General features: G+C 42.7%; 3 protein-coding genes across 3 annotated transcripts in view; 1 reads left to right on the forward strand and 2 right to left on the reverse strand.

The window, feature by feature from the left end:
- On the forward strand, window positions 1–7,475 carry smad9 (SMAD family member 9). The gene is made up of 8 exons (XM_083986486.1): window positions 1–74; window positions 1,958–2,447; window positions 3,077–3,292; window positions 4,452–4,712; window positions 4,864–4,974; window positions 5,172–5,393; window positions 6,605–6,861; window positions 7,126–7,475. The coding sequence occupies exons 2-8, from the start codon at window positions 2,252–2,254 to the stop codon at window positions 7,267–7,269; spliced, it is 1,407 nt and encodes a 468-aa protein (XP_083842612.1). The 5' UTR covers window positions 1–74; window positions 1,958–2,251; the 3' UTR covers window positions 7,270–7,475.
- A 625-nt stretch (window positions 7,476–8,100) lies between these two features.
- Window positions 8,101–11,757, reverse strand: rfxap (regulatory factor X-associated protein). The gene is made up of 3 exons (XM_083986490.1): window positions 11,071–11,757; window positions 10,657–10,767; window positions 8,101–8,933 (listed from the first exon to the last, which is right to left on the reverse strand). Exons 1-3 carry the CDS (start codon window positions 11,497–11,499, stop codon window positions 8,832–8,834), a joined length of 642 nt encoding a protein of 213 aa, XP_083842616.1. The 5' UTR covers window positions 11,500–11,757; the 3' UTR covers window positions 8,101–8,831.
- A 3,593-nt stretch (window positions 11,758–15,350) lies between these two features.
- Window positions 15,351–21,277, reverse strand: part of dclk1a (doublecortin-like kinase 1a) — a gene marked incomplete at both ends in the record, with an annotated part of 49,117 nt that continues 43,190 nt past the window's right edge. Inside the window, 8 exons of the mRNA XM_083986482.1 lie at window positions 15,351–15,408; window positions 16,744–16,817; window positions 17,036–17,149; window positions 17,241–17,321; window positions 17,422–17,518; window positions 17,694–17,771; window positions 17,885–18,018; window positions 19,441–19,587. Of these exons, the coding sequence (XP_083842608.1) occupies window positions 15,351–15,408; window positions 16,744–16,817; window positions 17,036–17,149; window positions 17,241–17,321; window positions 17,422–17,518; window positions 17,694–17,771; window positions 17,885–18,018; window positions 19,441–19,587 (783 nt within the window). The remainder of the gene's footprint in view (window positions 15,409–16,743; window positions 16,818–17,035; window positions 17,150–17,240; window positions 17,322–17,421; window positions 17,519–17,693; window positions 17,772–17,884; window positions 18,019–19,440; window positions 19,588–21,277) is intronic.

Here is a 21,277-nt window from a genome sequence, read left to right on the forward strand (position 1 = left end):
GTCTGACCTACGACAGACAGGGAAGCCTCCACGCGCACAGGGCTGTCTGCGGTGCACTTGTTATCACAACAAAGGTAAGATATTTTTTGACTATTTCCAGAAATTGTGATTTATTTTTGAATTGGTTGTTGCGTCTTTGTTGGTTGGGTCAATATTTTAAAATGTTGTTTGTTGAGTGTTGTTGTTGTTAAAAATCCTGAAACTGTGCGCACTGGCACTGTTGAGCAACTTTTTGAGATCAAATATAAACCGGTAGGCTATCTAACATATATTGAGATGTATGGATTTAATAAGCAGATAATGGTCTTATATGAATGTAAATGAAAAAAATCAATATCCTATATTTTTTATGCGCAATAATTCATGAGTTATCAGAAATACATAGGCTAATCAATGTTATCTTTACATGTGCTGGTTCACGCTGTCTGTGTAGTGAGTGTATCATGCTATGACAGGAATGAACTTGGATGCCAGAGCTCATGCTCATACATTGTACCATCAAGGTGTGTGAAGAGGTTAATTGGGGCAGAACCCGGATTGTGCAGCGGCAGTGTGGCTCCTCTTTGTCGTCGTCGTAGTAGTAGTAAAGGAAGCTGTCGTGTTTACTTTTTTGGGTAGGGGGGGTGTGAGGGGGGGTGTCCTGGTGATAAAGCATTAGGTAATTAGCCTATCTGAGCCTGCAGACTGTGTGACGCCAGGCTCCATAAAGCAGCAGAGGCGGACTGATGCCGCATTGAGCCTGTGGCTTTTTTTTCCTGCTGTCATTGTAAACCCCAGCTGTCTGTTTGTCTGCTGGAAACCAGCGTTGGTCACTTCTCTATCAACAAGCGCAGAGCCTGTGCAGTCAGGCTGCTGCACACTGCTTATTACCTGTGTGTATTCTGAGATCTGTCTGATTGAAAAGCCACAGAATCACAGATCCAACAATAAACTCTGCTCTGTTGTCCTTTTTTTTTTTTTTTTTTTTTTTTTTACAAGTTTGGTTTATGTTTATAAAAAAAGTGCTTCCACTTCACATTAGTAAAGTCTGTACCTGCCAGGAGTTTTTTTTTTTATCTGCATCAGGCCAGGCGTGCATGAACTAGTGAACATATCTTACACGCAAAATTGCTTCAGAACACTTGTAGTACAAAAAGGTGGTTTTCTGCCTCATGGGGCAGATATGCTACTCTGCCACTCTGCAGGAGATAAACCAAGTCCATTACAATAAACTGACTGCTGAGGATGATGCTGCTGGAGTGGAGAGCACTAAGACACAAAGAGGTTACCTACATCTCTGTACCTTAACTGTTGTTGTTTCTGTAATTTCTAATACTTTCTCAATGAACAAAGACTATAAACAAAAAAACAGGAGCTCTCTCTCTTTCTCCTTCTCTCTCTCCCCCTCTCTCTGTGGCTCCCTCCCTCTCTCACTCGCTCGCTCGCTCTGTCTCTCTCTCCCTCTCCCCCTCCTGTCCTGTGATGTGTTCTGGCCAGACAGTATGGCTCCTGGGCGTCAGTGGCATGATCATAGAAACAGAGGCCAGAAAGGACATTCCTCATTGTTGGTGGATCTAGAAATGAGCTTGGCCATCTTGCTCTGCACTTTCTCATACACTTTTTTTTTTTTTTTTGGTGCGTGTTTGATTTTTCTCTGTAGAGAATAAGAACAACCTTGTTGTTATTCAGCATGTGGGAGTTCAGTATGATGCAGGCATGCTCTCTGTAACATTGCCCTGCTGATATCGCCTCCTTATCACTGAGATGTTTCTCTAATGCTCAAATCACTGAATATGAGAACATTTTCTTGAGTCATTGATTTCACTCTGGTTGTTCTCATTACTCCAGATCGAGCTTATCACCTCAATTACTGTGATTTAACTCCCCTACAATTAAATCCCGAGGTCTGTTTTCACCATTCATGCCTCCTTTAAGCTAAATTAGCTGTTAATACTTTCTCTCCTACTTCTCTTGCCAGGTGATTGAAACTTGACCTGGATTTCTGTCTCCGTGAGGAGTACCCTTTTCTAACGCCGAGCTGCCGGATCCACTCTCTGCCAGCCCAGAAAGGAGATTTAGGTTTTGTCCTGCTCTGGCGGGAGTCCAACTCCTCCTCCTGTGAGCGCTGCTTGGAAGTAACAGTGGAATACAAAAAAACCCAGCCTCTGTTTACACAGACTCATCACGCTACCTCTTCTATCCTTACCTCTGTACTCAAGTGGAACATTTAACATCGCCCATCTCGCATCCCACCCCATTTATTCATCTCACAATGAACTCCTCGGCCTCCATTACATCCCTATTCTCCTTCACCAGCCCAGCGGTAAAGCGGCTGCTCGGCTGGAAACAAGGAGATGAGGAGGAGAAGTGGGCAGAGAAGGCTGTGGACTCACTAGTGAAGAAATTAAAGAAGAAGAAGGGGGCGATGGAGGAGTTAGAGAGGGCCCTCAGCTGCCCCGGTCAGCCCAGTAAGTATCAGTAAAGTTGGCACAGTGGTTTCCAGTGTAGAGGTCAGAAGTCATGCGGGTGGGGGGTTCACACTTGGGATGATTTACAGCATAGGAAATGTTATTAACTTTACTCCAATCTTTACTTGTTTCCTTTGAAAAATGTGATACTTTCCCTTCTGGGCCAGTAAAAGTGATGGAAATGAAACAGTTTCAGAGGGAAAAATCCCTCCTGGTCGACTCGCAGCTAATTGACATATCATGTAATGTGAGGAGGGGGGGTGCAAGTAATGCTTTATGTGCAGGTCATGAGGTAAAAAAGGTCGAGAGTCACCGGTCTAGTCAGTAAAAGGCTGAGGTTCGATTGCAACAGATGCCTTTCGTCAGTGTGTGTGTTCCTGTGCAAGAAGCCAGAAACCTATTTTGAGCAGGTCTGAAAGAAAATATTAAAAGCCTGAAATGTGATATAGTTTCATCATTGTGTATGTTGAACCTGGACACACAAACGATGGCACTAACTTCCCTGTAAGTGTTGGTGCTAACAAATGTGCCGCATCATGATTAAAGCTTCAAAAAACAGATGTTTAAAGCCCACAGCAGGATTTGCCCAGTTCATCGAGCTCTATGTTGATCTTATGTTTACTCTTCAGGCAAGTGTGTGACGATTCCTCGCTCGCTGGACGGGAGGCTGCAGGTGTCCCACAGGAAGGGTCTGCCCCACGTCATCTACTGCAGGGTGTGGCGCTGGCCGGACCTGCAGTCCCACCACGAGCTCAAAGCCCTGGAGTGCTGCGAGTTCCCCTTCGGCTCCAAGCAGAAGGACATCTGCGTCAACCCCTACCATTACAGGCGGGTGGAGACCCCAGGTACAGCTTCAGAATTAGCAAGGACAAGGTTCATTGTTGAGTTTTGGTATTGTATCCATACAGATGTTTTTTTTTAAGGGGAGATAAAGTGAATAGGGTAAAAATTTTAAATAACAGATTTCACCATGAAACTTCCCAAGTTTATCACTTACATTAAGACAAATATTTTTTTTGTATTACACGTTTAGTCAAGTTTTATGTTTAAATATGTAAATTAGGCAATATCTGATGAAATATGCGCTGATTTGCATATATTTCCAGAACCGAAATCTGAAAAATGGATAAAGCTACTTTCAAAATTCTTGTTTTATTTTAGCGACATATTCAAGTCAGAAGTTTTTACAGAGGGGGTTTTGGATATTAGGAATAAAACTGGAAGGTTTGGTGTCTGTTTAAGTGGAGATTTCAGGTTCAGAGTCTGAGGAAAAACTCATTTTGAGAAAACAGCCTTTAAAGACTTGTACTGTAAAACTACATAGATTGCTAATGTCAATCGTACTTTTACGATTGGTTGTGGATACTGAGGAGATGATAATTTTTGGAGCCTACATCATTGTTCAGGAGAGAGGGAGCTTTACAATGATACCTGACATGACATGGGTCAGACAACAGGCACAGCACAGTATGTCACAGTAGCTGCTAACTTTGGCAAATTTAGGAGAAATCTACCAACAAAAGAGACAAAATGAAGTAAAATAACCACCTTAATGTGGATTTTCTACCATTTCTTTTGACTTTTCTGAAAGAATACATGCCAAGGAAGAAAAATAGGCCAAAATCTCAAAATTGATCAGTGCATGAAAAAACAGTGTTTTTGCCTGTAGTGTCTCGCCTTAACTATTTTTTTATTTATATTTTTATTTAAACCCAACAAACACAGAGGAGATGTATAATATATACAGTTACACTTGCTTAACGTTCTTTGAAAGTCTTTTCTGATTTTGTTATGGACTAGCTCTTTGTAAATAACAATCAGTGTTCTTATCCATTCAGCTTTTTATGGGTTCTCCAAATAGAGGCAGGACATTTGATCCCAACACAGTGTTCCTCAGCCAAAAGGATCTGCAGTAATATAATCTTTTATAACGGCATCTGGCTCGTGCTCTGTCTCTCTTTGTGTTCGTTCACTCGCTCCCTCCTTCCTCTCTCCTCATCCCAGTGCTGCCGCCGGTTCTGGTCCCACGCCACAGCGAGTTCAACCCTCAGCACAGTCTCCTGGCTAAGTTCAGGAACGCCTCCTTGCACAACGAGCCGCTGATGCCCCAGAACGCCACCTACCCCGACTCCTTCCCCCCGCTGCCTTGCCCCTCCTTCACCTCCTCCTCCCCTGCTTCCACCCTCACCCAGTCTCCCGCCTCACAGAGTTACCCCAACTCCCCCAACAGCTCTGCAGAGCCCGGCAGTCCGTATCACATCACAGGTAGGGATCAAAACCAGCAAGCTGGCACTTTTAAGAGCTCGGGTGAAATATTCTGTCACACACAAGCAGGCTGCGGCTTCACCATGAGTGTGCATCAGTTGATTTTCCCCATTTATCCTCTTACGGTGATTTGTGACATTCGTTTTTCCAGCTGAGACTCCCCCACCTCCGTACAGCATGATGGAGACCAACCCTCAAGAGGATGTGAAACCCAGCAACTCCACAGGAGTCACTAAACTCACATTTTCCGCTCCACACACAGGTAACTTCAGCTCAAAAGATCCACAGAAAGTAGATAAGTTGACATTATTAGGACGTACTGTATGCATATGAATCTATAGGCAATGATGTGATGGGATGAGCCGCTGCAGATAATGTTGCAGATCAATGGGCAGGATGCTTTGTCATGTACCGTAAGATCAGGAGATGAAGAGTCAGCTCCTCCTCGTCTTCCTGTAGATTTACGGCCCGTGTGCTACGAGGAGCCGGAGTACTGGTGTTCCATCGCTTATTACGAGCTCAACAACCGGGTGGGGGAGACGTTCCACGCGTCATCCCGCAGCTTACTGGTAGACGGCTTCACGGACCCGTCCAACAACAAGAACCGCTTCTGCCTCGGCCTGCTCTCCAACGTCAACCGCAACTCCACCATCGAACACACACGCAGGCACATAGGCAAAGGTAGGTGAAGGTAATTCACATCACAACACATCAGTTTGTTTCCTTTTTTGGTAGTTTTTTTTTATTGATTCCATACAGTAATTATCTCATCAACATCTTACATCTTACATCTTGTATACAATTTTTCCAATATACAGAACATACCCATACTCCACATAGGGGAGCAAAGACAGAAACTAGAAACATAAACTCACAATTTAACATAAAGTAGAGTAAATGAGAAGTAATATGAAGTACCTTTTTCAAGCTTACTCCTTATCCTAATAAACATATGAACAATGAGCAATTAAAGTTTGTAGCGTGACCCAAGGGATCTATAATGCACAATGTCCTTATTGCACAAAATCAACCCAGTTTAAATTTATTCCAGTCCAGCTGAGAAAGTCAGCTTCTCCATCCTTTAAATATTATACATTACTACCCATGCATGCCTGTTCTTTCATACTGAGTTATCAACGTTTAATGTGTAGAGCCACAAGGTTTTCTTTTCTATGGAAGCCCTGAAAGTCAAAAACATTTATTCCCAAGGTCATTGTGGTTGTCATTCTTTTTTTTCTTTTTTTTTTACGTGCCACCAATATTACTCTAAATATATATTTATCCCCCCGACCTTCCTAATCCCTGGTTCTCTTTTCCCAAGTACATCACTTCAAATCTAAATGGAAGTTGCACTTTAAAATTGTTCTCCTTTTTGGTAGTTTTTACCCATAATGCATCGTGCCAGAGAGGGAAGCTTGTTTGGAATCTATAAACTTAACTTGTCTCCTTGTGCTGAATCCCTCAGGCCAAATATTGTTTTTTTCTCATTGATAAAAGGGTTAAGAAAAGCTGCCTTTGTTGGACGGACATCAGCCGTGATGTGGGTTACAGTAAACTGTGCAATGAGAGGATGTGTGTGGTTTTAAATGACAGGAGTGATTCAAAGAGCTGAGGATAGTTCATCTCCAGTTCATACTGACACTAGTCAAACATTCGTCATTTACAAGCCCTGGTGGTTTTTCTCTGGCTGGATGTACAATGAAGTGGATGAATATGTGTAATTTTGATGATATGTTTGCTGTACTAGTTTGGTCTTTATTATAGAAGTGTTTGCATCACAGTAAAAAGACAAGGGATTTTTTTGTCCAACATGCAACATTTCCTTTTTTTCTTATTTTTTGTAGCTATATAATCATTTCAGACTATTCAATCTTGTCCTCCGTTCTCTTCAGGTTTACATTTGTACTACGTGGGTGGCGAAGTGTACGCAGAGTGTCTGAGCGACAGCAGCATCTTCGTCCAGAGCCGAAACTGTAATTTCCAGCACGGCTTCCACGCCACCACCGTGTGCAAGATCCCCAGCGGCTGCAGCCTCAAGATCTTCAACAACCAGCTGTTTGCACAGCTCCTGGCCCAGTCCGTTAACCACGGCTTCGAGGTCGTCTACGAGCTCACCAAGATGTGCACCATCCGAATGAGCTTTGTCAAGGTAATGAGCTCTTGTCAAGACTTTAGAAAAAAAAGACAGAAACATAGCTGGCCATCATCCTTATGGTTTATTTAGAGTTGGATCCCCACTCACAGACTCCCACAGTAACTTTATATGCTGTTATTCAGATCTGTTAGTGCTGTTGAGCCTGTTAAATCCCACTGTGCACAAACAGGGATTACATGTGCTCACTTGGCACCCATTCATTTTAATAGTAAACTGAACTGCCATCTTGCATAGTGAGATTTATGGTTGTGTCCTCAGGGCTGGGGAGCTGAATACCACCGGCAGGACGTGACCAGCACCCCCTGCTGGATCGAGGTGCACCTGCACGGGCCCCTGCAGTGGCTGGACAAGGTCCTCACACAGATGGGCTCCCCGCACAACCCCATCTCTTCGGTGTCATAACGTGAACACGCACACACACTTTTTTTTTTTGTTAAAGTGTGTGTCTACACAGGTAGTCGTAGATTCTGTAAGCTCGTCTGTGTCCAGGTTTTCTGTCCTACGATCCCTTATCTCAACATCTCACATGAAATTACAAAACTAGCTGTTACAGGCAAGGCCCCCTGAATAGCATTAGCTTCTGGTCGGGACCCCCTTTGCAAACCCACTGAGTTTTTGAACAGTTTTAACAGTTAATGGTCATGATGTCATGAATGATAAATTGTCTGGCAGGCAATTAAAAAGATGAGCATGGCAAATAAGGTTTCGATGTTGTATTATCATAAATTAGATTTTATAATAATGCCCAAAATACAATAATTCAGTTTTATTTTGTTATTTGCATTTGTTCTCATCTTCCCTCCAATTTGCCCCCGAACCAGACCACTGGGTTTTACCATGCAGCTGAACTGAAAGACACATATACCTGGATTTCATTTGGCTTAATTACACATCATGCAGTTAAATTATTGTTTATTTTCAGTATGATAAATCATTTCTCTCCTCCCTCTCTTTCCAATCACTCCAACTGTTAACTGCACTCCAAGACAAGGAATAAAAAATGGGATGCATTTGTAGGTACTCAGACTTGTGTTATTATGTGTTATAAATGTTATTATAATAATATGTATTGTATTTCCAAGTGTTAATGTTTGCCTTCGTGTACCGGTTGCTTTCTCTTCGTTTCATTAAAGTTGTTTTTTCTTTAAGAAGCTTTTCCCTTGAGATTCAGATTTGTAAAGATGTTTTTCAATGTTAAAGAACAGTGCATCACACAGGGAGACATTTCTCAATGTTAGCATCATAGTTTTAGTTTCACCTTCACAGCAGGGCAGATAGACAACAAACAGTAGGTACACATCCTTGCCACTTTTCAACACAGAGACAACAAGGCCAAACATGACCAACATACATCCCATCAAATCTCAATTTGTTTTCCCTTTTGTACACAGGTACAAATCAGTGTCTGTGCAACAGTTCTACGAACATTATATAAAAATTTGGTGTTGAAGACCCGTCCTGAAAGCCCCCACCCGACTGAAGAAGACTGATTGTCACATGTAACAACACTTAATGTTCAAAGGAAAAACGTTAAAAGCACCGTGCAGGATAATTCTTCAAGACTACAAATGCACAAATGACATTAAAACAGACACACTAGTCTCATAAAACAACAGGAAACACAGGATCAAACTGAGATCATGATTATTTTGACGAGAGCTGACTGAATGATTGTAATTCAGTGCCTTCATTGTTATTGCCAGATAACAGATAATTTACAGAGAAGTGGGATTTGATGGTGTAACTACAACATAAACATAATAAGTAAATGTAAAAAATTGTACTTCCTAAACAGCACCAGAAATTATGTAACTCATGGTTCAGTCTCCGTCTCACCACGACCTCGGCCTCTCTACCTGGCAGCAGAAATCCAATCGACAGTGTATGGTTACTACATTGATGCATCGGGAGCCAGTGCTTGAGATACATTACAAACAGTAAGGTAAAACACTGGGGGGCCGGTGTCAGCAGCCCTGGAACTGCTGTGACTGGCTGCGGCTCTGTGTGGCCAGGAGCTGCTGCTGCTGCTGCAGGAAGCTGATCACCTCCGGACTCCTGAGGAGAGACTGAAGGAAACACACATTCATTTCAGACCATAATGTAACAGCATACATACATTTAGATCCACAGTTCTCTTGGCTTTCCTCTACGTTTTGTAGGAACAGTATGGAAGCCCTAAAGGGGAAGTGGAAATCTTGATTATTTTCCATCATAACTTTCCTTAAAAAAAATAAAAATAACTGTCCTTTAAGGCAAGTGATTTTTTTTCCTTTTGCTTGGATTATTTTGGGGGACACAGTAGATGAAAGAAAAAACTAGAATTTTTTTTTTACTTAAAGGTACAGTGTGTAACTTATTTGGCTTTTTAAAAAACAAATATTGCTTTCATAAATACATACTTACCGAAGCCCAATCACAATCCATACAAATGAAAGCCTTCTTGTATCTTAGATTGAGTTGTTTACAAATACATAGGTGGCAGTGCACCATGCGGCATCGCCATCTTTGAATATGGTAGCCGAAAGGGGACAAACTTGGTTCAAACGTTCTATTGAGTGTCTGTGACTAGGCTTCTGCCGGTCAGCAACCCGATCCTCTATCGGAGGATGGTCGAGGGTTTTTTTTGCCTTTATAAAACACAAACACACTGTGCTTGGGATGAGCAGCATCGGCAGTTAGATGTTCCAATGTTGAACTGTTTTTATACAAAGTGCAGCCAAACACCAGGCTGAAGAGAGAGGAACAGCAGAGGCTCCTCTGTGGAGATGCAGCTGAACCGGCTGGACAGCACAGCGTCGTCTTTTTTTTAGCAGGGCCGTTGTTACGTTGTATTGAGTTAATTTTTTTAAAGTGGGTGATTTTTTTCCCCCTTTTTCTAAAAAAAAAATGACAATGACCTTGGGTATAAATGTCCTTGACTTTTAGGGCTTCCATAGAAAAGAAAACCTTGTGCCTCTACACATTAAAGGTGTACAGAAATGGCCGTTTGTCCTGTTTGTCGCGCCGAGTTGTCACGAGCTGCAACACGAGTTTACCCGAGTAAGGAAAACGAATTTGATTGGTCGTTATCGAGCGGGCGGGATATTCAAAGCTGGGGGCGAGCCCGAGCTCCGTGTGTGTGTGCGTGTCTCAGACGTTTGAATGACGGATGACGGATCCAATATCAGTGGCTGGTGAATCGTGTACAGGCTGACGTATAATCCGTGCGCCTGCATTATCCAATGCGAAAAAAAAAATACACACTTTCATCCCAGATTTACTCAAAAATAGAATTTTGCACAAAGTTTGGCCTACAACGTCTGAAAGATGAGTTATCACATTCATTTTATGACCCAAAGTGGGCTCAAATTCAATTTTCTTTTCTGTACACCTTTAAAAGTTGAAAACTCTCGGTATGAAAGAACAGACATAGAAAACACTGTAACTGTCAAATCTGTTCGTTTAGATACTTAGCAGATTCCTGCAAGTCATTGAGACGATGTGTTCAGCCAAGTTCTATCACAGTTTTAATGCTGAACAAAGCAATCAATTACAGGTTCCATATAAGAGATGGATGCAACAGTGACATAAGTCATATAAATACTGAAGCCATTATTAATTAAAGTAAAAACTTGAATCAATGATAGAACGGAAAATGACACCTGCAAATGATTTCTTTCAAGTGTGGGACAGTTTCTTGGCAGTGGGTCCATTATTTTAAGGGGCGGTGTCGATGAATAGGTTGATGAGTATGAAAATAATGTGAAAGAGCCACTTCTGGGCTGTGTGGTCAGTTCAGGTGTAACTCACCAGTCTCTTCTGGTTGAGGACCTGCTCTATCAGGGAGGGTCTGGCCGGCCGGTCGCCCATGGCACCAAGACGTTGTTTGTTCACAGACACAGGCCGCTCCTCTGAGTTTTCCTGAGAAAAAAAAGACAAAAACAAGCAATTAAGTCACTAAAAGGGAGTTTTGTTTATTGTGATTCATGATAACGTCTGGAAAAACTGAGGCTGGAGATCACATGAGCCAATGAGCTCATCCTTGGCAGTGCACACTGGACTGTAAGCCAAGGCTGACTTCTCACTCTAACTTCTCTATGCAGCTGCCACAGGATGAATCAAGTCTGTTCAAGTGTTTATGGGATACTGTCTCCATCACTATCTATCCATGACCGGTTCAGATGAAACCCCTGTCTGTTGCAGTGAAACTGAGCCTTAACTTACGTCAAGTTTCCCACTGGACATGGCCTGGTCGCTCTTCTTTTTCTTGTACTTGTCTTTGTACATCTTGTTGCGGTGCTTCTTACACATCCACGGTTTCCTCTGCTTGGCCACCTGCGTCGTGGTCTCCGTGCAGCCCTCGTACGTGCACTGTTTGGGGGCGTTGTCGCCCTCCGAGGTCTCCTCGTCGTTGAGCTCCTCCGGGCTGGCGGCGCTGTCCCTGGGGTCCGAGGTGTCCAGCACGTCGCTCTCCTCGTCCGGGTCGTCCATGTCGTAGGAGGAGGCGTTGTTCTCCGGCTCATGCGGCGTTATCACATTTCTGCTGTCGACCACCCCGCTCTTACTCACGTAGTAGCGCTGTCCGTCCTTGGTGAGCAGCAGAGTGGAGTCTTTGTCTTTGTTTGCTGATGCTGAAGTGCCATCTTCACTCATGACTGCGGTGAAACGACAACAGAGCAGAGAGCTAACGTGCTAGCTCCGGTTAGCTCGCCGGCTAACTGCAGTACCGCTACAGTCGGTTCACGTTAGCTGCTGTTAGCTAACATGTCGACGCCCGGGCTGCTGTAGCAGAAGGCGTTCAGCTTCTCTACGAAGGCAGTATATCATAAATACACTTATGATATAAGGAGTACATGTAATGGACACACTTAATGCTTTCGCTGCATTAAATATAGCTGCTCTTCTTCTTCTCCTTCTTCGCTGCTATAATGTCACGTTTCATGACTGACTCCTGCTGGACAAACACAGAAATGCTGCTGCACACTCCCAACATTTTACAACATGATGTAAGAAGAGGGTAATAAAACTGTTTGCTATAAAATAAAATAATAATAAATAAGATGAATAGAAATATATGCAGGAATACCCATAGGCAACATAGTGTTACAATGTGTGTAGGCTACTAATTAATCAGAAGTAATTAATCTATAATAATATGTATTTTCAAAGATAGCCTACTATTCTTGATAAATAAATGTACTAAATCAAAAGCGCAATATCTCCCCGGTGGAACAGAAGAGTAGAGAACTTGCTTACAGTGGTAGAGTCTCAAAATTTAGTAGATTACTTTAATAAATGTTCTCAGTTACATTTGGAAGGGATATTGTTATCTTGATGGGTTTTAATTACTCCTAATGGATTGCAGATAATGAATACTAAATACTGAAATGACTCAATGTAAATTCAAAAGTTTAATATTTGCCAAAACTGACAGCTCTGAAAAGTGAATAGTTTTCCTACAGGTAGAGACACTTTACAGTGACAGAAAGAGTTCAGATCTACATGCCTCCACTGGGTCTGGTGTTCCTGCAGATAAGAATAGAAATAAACTGTCAAGCTGTGGGAATATATCTGGTCAGATTATAATAGAAGGCACAGGCACAGCACAATCTGTCACACAGTGATGAGTTACATGTATAATTTTTTCATTAAAATTCCAAGCACTCCTCCGGATACAGGGGACCAGGATGTCTTTAATATCTATTGTTGATGCCACATATGTGACATAATACCTTATTATGTATCTGATACAGTTTCCTCAACATGGAAAGCAAAAACAAATTTCAATGACTAACCAAGCCTGATAGTTATTTCTACTCTACCATCCCACCTGTTTCCTGAGCACCTGCTCAACTGCAGAAAATTTGGATCCCACATATCTGGCCACTACTGTTGTGCAATTCATAAAAAATAAAACAAGAGCCCTTCCAGTGAAGTGCCACCCGTGCCACCTCAACAAAGAACACAAAGAAAAAAAATCTGTGGATGACGTCCATGTGTTTGATTGGAGGAGTTTACAATTAAATCAGTCACACAGCAAGATAAAACACAGACAATTTGTTTTTGAAACATATTTTAATTATTACTATTATTATTGATAGACCATTGTTGAACAGAGGTACAGGTATTGGTATTGCAACAGATTGTAATAGTGTGGTGCAGCTGTGAGAGCACTTTGGTAAACCACATGTGCCCAGGTGCTGGAGAACGTGTGTTTCAACAGCACAACAAATTCATATCGATTTGGTCAATATGGCGGCACATTACTGTATATGTGTGATGATGGGAATAGATACAGAAACGTACAGACACGTGGGACGACTGCAAGGAGATCATCTGCGAAAATAAAAAAGTTAAAACTAACTAACGTATATCACTCTGTATTTCTCTCCCTATACCTTTGATTCTTCCCGTTAGTGTTTGTTTTAGCAGAGGAAGCGACATCGTTCCCAGTTTCTGACAAAAAAAGCAAACATGGCCTAAGAAGATCTAAGTGCCACGATGTCAGGTTGAAACTGTCCTCTCCGAATCATCTGTACTGTTTCACTTTGACCTGATGATCTCCTCTAGATTTTTTTTTCTTTGCTGACACACATGTATGATTGATTGTTTTGTTTTTTGTTACAGTTCTCGTAGACGTACTACTAGTAAAGAAATATACTGTATTGTGAACTATCAAAATAAATAAAATTATGTTATTTACATAACATATAAACAATACTTCACTAAACTGTTGTTGTTGTTTTTTTTTTTTATAAGAATAGGCTACTGTATGTCTGTCATGCTTTCATCTGGATAAATGAAGCCATGAATGAGGTTGTACAGAGCTGAAATAAATCATTTTACCTGTACTGCTTTCTAAGAGCGCTGCTGGTTCTCTGGCATCCATACTGACTTTCTCTCGGACCTGTCTGACTGCACCTGAGCTGCAGTACTTTTGTGCAAATAGGCAGTCCTCGTATCTGTGTAGATATATTTACTACTTAAAACATTTCTTCCCACCCCATACAAGTGGTACAACAACTTCACTTTACTGCTGGAGTATGTGGATGAAGTATGCCTTAAGTGTTGAGGGAAGAAAAATGTAAACAAGGCTTCAAAAATGTGTGCATGAGCATCAGGAACTAATAAGTTCAATAATATGACACATGAGCATGTGTGGACTGAGGAAAAAGATTAGTTTAAATGTTGAGTTTGCTACACGAGCACCCGGATACTGCTGAATTTCGTGAATCAAGTTGTGATGAATGAAGCAGTGAACAGAAGAACAAAGAGCAATCCGCTGCACCGTTGTCTTAGCAGTCCGTGTAAAATGTAAACTGTAATACTGCAATCCAACATTACAGGAAGGCAACGCCAATACTGTTTAGCACAGATTTATAGCACAAGTGCTGTCTTTGATCGGTTTCCATCACGTATCGTTTTCGGTGAACATTGTTTTTGTTTTTTTAATACATTTTTTGTAAGAAAAAAAGTCCTTTCTCCCCATCCGGTACCTCACCTTTTCGTTTTCCAATATGACACTGTTCATCGAGTCTACATTTGCCTACTTCACAATGTCTGACCTCTACTTCTACGCACTTTTTCCATTAGTCTCATTTCACCAAGCTCTTAGGACAAATCAACAAAGACTTACCCTTTATGAAAAAAAGGGAGAAATACATATCAAAAAATGCAGTGAGTAAAAGAATGGATAAATAAGGTTCAATAAAACATGAACATTGGTCCATATTCTCATATTGCCTTGTAGAGCTGCTCCGCCATAAGGAAGTTTCCATGTTGAGCCCGGATCATCACTTAAGGGTGAAGAACGCGCTGTCGCCCTTTCTCGCTCCATGAGCCCTGGAACATGTGCTCAGATGAGAGAACGTTAAAAATAAAGAAACAAAAGTCTTTCACCTCGTTCTGCCTTTTCCCTCTTCATCGTGATCCCTGTTTCTAGTCGCCTCTTTAGTCTTTCTCTGCCATCTTTTTTTTTTCCACTGTCTGCCCTTTGATCGATCTCTCCTCCAGGTTTCGGAAAGATGGATTCAGGGAAGATAAAAGTCCACTCCAATTTTTTTCTTTTTTTGTTTTTCCCTCCACAGTTTTCCCCTAGTCACCCCCAGCCTTAGATGAGAGAGTGTGGGGAAGCTGATGTCTCCTCTTCCTCCTCCTCCCCACAGGGAGGAGCTGGATGAGGATGTTCTTCTCTTCTCTCCCTCCTCTTCACACCTCATCCTCCTCCTCTTCCTCCTACTCCTCCTACTCCCCCTCCTCCCCTCCACCTCCTCTCTAGAAGGGCGAGTTGGGGGAGCAGGCAGTGCTGGCTGAGCTGATGGAGATGTCATCAGAGTCAGATGGGAGGCTGGGGCTCGGGGAAGGGTCAGAGCAAGTGTCAGGGGTCAGAGAGGGAGGGGCCGTGGGCAGGCCAGGGAGGCAACTAGGAGGCTCCGCCCGTGGTGTTTTTGTTGTTGATGTTGTTACTGTCGTCACCGTTGGCATCGTCTGCAAAGGCAGCAGCATCACATCCGGGTGGCGTCCTCGTCCGAGAACCTGCCCCTCCTTATCAAGAGGGGTGGCCTGAGAGAGGGGGGAGAGGAGAACACTGTGGTTAGATCCTCTGAAGCAGGAACACAGCAGCGCAGTGGGTGATCTGGTATGGAGGTATGGAGGACCAGGAGAGTCTAGCCTGCGTTCACTGAGTTATTTTTAAGTGATTTTTACTTGGACAGTCAAAAGAGGGATCGAAAAAAGCAAAGAGAGTAAATCAACAAACAGGTCTATAAAGCTCAAAGTGAAATGATTAATAAGAATATTAGATATGATCAAATAAATATTTTTTCAATCCTAATTCGTTTGTTGACTGGTTAATTGGTTGGTTAGTGTGTTTGTTCCTTAACATACCCCAAAACTCTGGGCTGCTTTGTCTCAGCCTCTTAAGCTCAGGTAGAATTACAATAGTGTTTGCAACAGGAAATGAAAAAAGGCATATCAAAGCAGAGTTAAAAAATATATATATACTATATAACTATTATAGTCCACTGTAATTTCCATTCCATAAAAACTTATTATTTTTTATCAAATCTGGTAACTATAATCTACTTTGATTTAATGAATCTCTTCATTTCATTGCATGCATTCATCTGTTATTAATTTGTTAAATTCTATTATTAATGCCTCTTGTTAAAGTCCAGTTGTTGTAAATATCAACCGATCAATGGCTTTATAACTCTAAACCTTTGCAACCATGAGTCTCCAGGTCCTCCATAAATCAGTGGATAAAGTCACACAATGGGGGGCAATGGGAGCTGAATAGCAAATCGTGGTATTAGTAGAGGCAGCCAGGTGGGAAGCATCACATCAAGCAAAATAACACATATAAAAAGAAACAGTGCAATTCATTGTGACAAGCAAAGGGACGGGGTTATTTCTTTGGAAAGGCAGCATTCACAAAGAAATTGTGTAAACAGAAAGTGAGTGTTGCTTAGTAAAAACCTCAGCAACATCCATTTGTTTACTTTGTTTTATAGCACATCTTGAAACGGGACATTTGGGAGAGACATTCACAAGGTTATTCACAGACATCCGGGAGACAGTGATATACAACACAGACGACAGGGCTTTGGCAAACGGCAGACAAAAACGGTGCAGGCGCTGTGTAAAAATCTGCTTTGCAGAGAGCGAGGGATGAAAGGAGGGAGGCGAAAGGCCGAGCACAAAGATCACAAGGCGGGGACAACAACATGAAGCCGTCAAAGCAGCGCAGCAGCACAGCAGCAGCCAGTCAGTCAGCGGGGCAGCACACGGGGAGGGGAGGGGGACGTCAATTTCAGAGACATTATTTTGGTTTGTTTTGATTTCTCGCTGATTTTGTGAGCGTCTACCCAGTTGTGTCTCCATGGAAACCTGGCGTACCTTATCCAATACATGGCCGGGTGCTGGTAGAAATCCAACGACCCAGATCTCTGCATAGAAAAGCTGTCATCCAACTGAGCACAAAGAGAAACCAGCACAATCAATCTAAACACCAGTTCGATAGAAACACACTTCACTCAGAGAGTCTGTCTAAAGAAGAACAGGAAACTCTAAAAATCTACTTGCAGAAACCATTTCAGCTGAGTGCAATAGCCACAGCTCTAAATGAACCATACTATCTATAGGGCAAATTGACTTATGGGTGCTGTAGTTTCCAGTAACAAAGACTTACAGAAATGACTGACACTCCTGCAGTGGTGTCGTTGACCTTCGGACTGGTGTTGAAGTGCTTCTTTATCTTCCCTGCTACTGACAACTGATGATCGTTCTCACAGAGACCCTCGTCCTGTGGCGAGTGGGAGGATATACATTAGCATATATATTTATATGTGTATATATTGTAGATATAGAAAAGATGTAAAGGGCTCAGTACTTACAGTGACCCAAGGATGCTCTAGCACCTGGAGGGCAGAGTATCTCTGATCCACCTCCACCTCCAGCATAGATCGAATCAGCTCCTGCAGCAGCAAGCAAACAATGGTGAGTTTTTATTCCCTTTATATAAAGCAAACACACACACAAATAGATGATGTCCACACGGATGGAGATGATATTCACCTTGGCTGTCTCTGACACATTGTCCCAGTACGGTAGAGGGAATTCTAGCTGTCCCATTAGTATTTGATCAAAAAGTACCTCCTGATCGTCGCTGCTCCTGCAAACCAAAACATTTACACATGAATGTGAGTAGAGGCACAAAACACAGCTCTGACTGACAAGTGTTCACAGGAGTATAGAGGGGGAGAAGGAAGAGAAAGAGCTCTCTGTGCCAGATTACATCGAGATTGATTTTTGAAGTGAGAGTAAAATTTCACTTGATGTTAGCTTACCCGCGAAATGGTGGGAAACCGCACAGTAAGATGTAGGTGATGACTCCAGCTGCCCAGATGTCCACCTTAAGGCCATACCTACACAAAGACAAAGTAATGTGATGACTTCAAGGCAAAGACAGAGAAAAAAATAAAAAAATTTAATACAACATTGTCCTTTAAGGCAGAAGACCACAGAATGAAGATCTCACCCTGTTTCTGCGATGATTTCAGGTGCTACATATGTTGGGGTCCCGCAGACAGTGTAGAGAGGTCCGTCCACCACGGTCGCCAAACCAAAGTCTCCCAGTTTCAGGCTTTTGCTGCCATCTGCATGCTCATACACCTGAACACATGGGAAACACACTTTACACATGATGTCTCAATGTCAGATCTTTGACAGCAGCAATGAGATGGGTATGATGACAGTGATGACAATGCAACCGCTGTGGGAAGGACCGATGCAGCCTTGGCTCGTTATTTTCACTATCTTCGGGCTACATTTGTGGGGCAGCCACATACATTACATTGTCAGCTGTCCTTCTTTTCTCTTTTTTTGATAGGGCCACTTGGGGGTGCCAGACTCTGCTGTTCACTTATTTGCTATGGAGGGTTTAAGTGTCTTTAAGCTCGTTGTTTTGTGTCAGACTCTTAACTTTGGGTCGACTCTCAAAGCCAGTGAACATCTGTTTTCTCTCATAAGCCCCACAACAAAGTTAGCCACAAGCAAATACTGTCGCTTTGTGACCACAGGATAGCATTTAGCAGCTACATGGCTAGCAGGCACTGGTGTAGTCAAACACAGCGTCATTCAAAAAAAACACAGGGTCATCCCTGTGTTCCCTGGGATCTATGTTCCCCGCTTATCCAAAAAAAAGGTTCTTTGTTCCCTGTTTATCCAAAAAAGGCAGGAAACATAGCAGTAGCATTAATATGTTGTTGGGGTTAGGGTTAGGGTTAGGTGGAGGGTCAGGGTTAGTTAGTTAGTTGGTTAGGGTTAGAGTTGGTTAGTTAGTTACTGCTATGTTTCCTACCTTTTTGGGATAAGCAGGGAACATAGAACCCTTTTGGGGGGGGGGGGGGGGGGGGGTAAGAGGGGAACATAGAACTCAGGGAACATAGATACGCTCTCGTCAAACACTGAGCTAAAAGGTGAGTGACTTAAGCCAAAAACAAACACAAAAAACAACTATTAGGCTACGGGTTTAAAAAATGGCCGTATGGTTCAATAAACTGTAAACTGCCTTGTTTACAGCAGTAACACACAACTGTGAAGCTAGGACAAGATGCCAACACTCAAATGTGTAGCATTCTTCCTGTGGATGCCCACTCAACCTCAACAGTCCTGGTTTAATTAAAACAGTTGGAAAGCAGTGCTGGGGAGGCAGAGCTGCCAAAACACAGGGAAAGAGGCCGGGGCTCCATCAGTCAGTTGGGTATGGATGTTTCAACAGAGGTCACTCAGTTGGCTCTGGAGTAAAACATCTGTAAAGTCGCTGCAGGTGAGAAAGTCTCACTATCAGATTTTTTCTCTTTTTTTTGGAGTCAAGAAGAGCAGTTTTAGGATGAGAAGACAATGAACAGAAGGGAGGAGGGGGGAGGGAGGAGAAGGAGTGTGCGGGAGGTGTGAGGGCAGCAGGGATGAGTCATCTCGTTGCTCTGTGAGAGTCAAGAGTGAGTGATGTTACTTCACTGCTCATTCACAAAGACGACTCTACTGCGGCAAGTTACATGAGCGTGTATGTAAATCCAGCGCGGGCCCACTCACCAGCAGGTTCTCTGGTTTGATGTCTCTGTGCACAATGTTGAGGCTGTGGAGGTATTTGATGGCGTTGGCCAGATTGTAGAGCATCCCGCTGGCGTCTCTCTCTGTGTATCTGTTGGCAGAGGTGATGGCGTCGAACAGATCTCCCCCCTGTGGACACATCATGATAGACGGACGGGCTTGTCAGTAACAGGAACAATGTCGCAAATGTGAGTTTCTCTGGCGCCGTCATGCTGAGGACTTCCAACTTTTTCGCAGCTGCTCATGTTTTCTGCTGAAAAGAGTTTTCGCCTAAACAGTCGACTTAGTTTTCGCCTGCTCAGCAGCTGAAATTGTAAACCGTGTATCCTCCATTCCTCACCTTGGCTGAAACATCTCCTCCCCTTGTCTTTAATATTTCACTTTCATTTAAATATTTCTCCCCCTTTAATTCAGCCTCTCCTCTTTTCTACCAGGCTTTTTCTTTTGTCTGTGTCAGTTTCTCATAATTTTCATTCTGTCTGATTCTCACCCTCCTCCTACTCTCTCTCTCTCTTTCTCCCTCCTATCCTCTCCCTGTCTCTCTCCCTAAGTGGACTAACTGGAACAGAGGCTTAAAATAGGGATGAATCTCGTCTCTCTCTCTCTCTGCACAGACTCACAGACTTGCTGTCAAGTGTCCGACTCGCACAGCAACAGTTATTTAAATGTGAGAGCTGACAAATCCCACAGCTCAGCCGCTAAGCAATGCATTTGCAGTTCTTTCCCTTCTGTCTATGGCCAGAAGTATGTGGACACGTAGATGTTACAACTCTATGTTGACTGTTTGAAAAATGCATTGTTATCAATACGCAGATGTAAGACCCTCCATTGCATATTGATAACAATGCTTCTGCTGCGTTAGGTGAAGGAGCTGGCTGATGTGTTTGAGGTTTGGTATTAAAAGCTCACATATTTTACACTTTTCTGGGTTTTTTTTATTTTAAGTGTTGAGCCCTAGCAGGATATATTTGTGCTCTTGAGAACCAAAAAACGTCTCAGTGTAGTTTTACATGTCCTCTCTGGCAACAACAGGTCAGTGAGCCAATGAGAAGAGAGGATCTGAGTCTCTCTTCTGATTGGTGGACTGTTTTCTCAGCAACGGAATAATAATAATAATAAAAAAACATTAGATTTCACTCCAAATCAAGTGAGTCTTGGAGCATGGGTGCAGGTGGGCGGGGCTTGGGGGCATGGCTGAGGGTCGTGACTGCTTTGTTGAGACATCACAACGTTACAGAAGTCCTGACAGCTCGTTTAAGGCTCTGTTTCTCAACACACTGAATACAGGCTGTGTGCACTTCTCGGTGGACTTTCACAGTATTGATATAGAACCAAGAGCTACTTTATAATCAAACAACACATGGACATCTCGCTTTAAACAATATGAGATCTTTACAGGTTTTTCTTTGAAACAGGAAAGAGCTTTCCCAAAACCTCAAATTCAAACACTGTTGTTGTCTGAAATACTGTGCTGTAGAAGAATACTTTTGCCTGCTGAATCTCAACAACAAAGCCAGAAGGAAACAAGCCCATGTGTTGCATCCATCCATCTCTCTCTCTCTCTCTCTCTCTCCGTCCCTGTCATTCTTGCACTGACTCCTTCAACCTCATTCATCCACAGCCTCCTCTCGATCCTCCTACTTTGGTCATGCTCACACGTACACACATTGCTCCCACAGATTGCCTCTCATCTATATTCTGTAGTACTCCACACCACAACACCAACAGATGGATCACATTCCTGGCTCCTGAATTATGCACAAATATTTCTTGACTCAGAGAGCAAGAGAGAATGAAGAATGTGAACACATGAGCGCTC

The sequence above is a fragment of the Trachurus trachurus genome (genome assembly GCF_905171665.1).
Source record: "Trachurus trachurus genome assembly, chromosome: 14".
Taxonomy (NCBI): domain Eukaryota; kingdom Metazoa; phylum Chordata; class Actinopteri; order Carangiformes; family Carangidae; genus Trachurus; species Trachurus trachurus.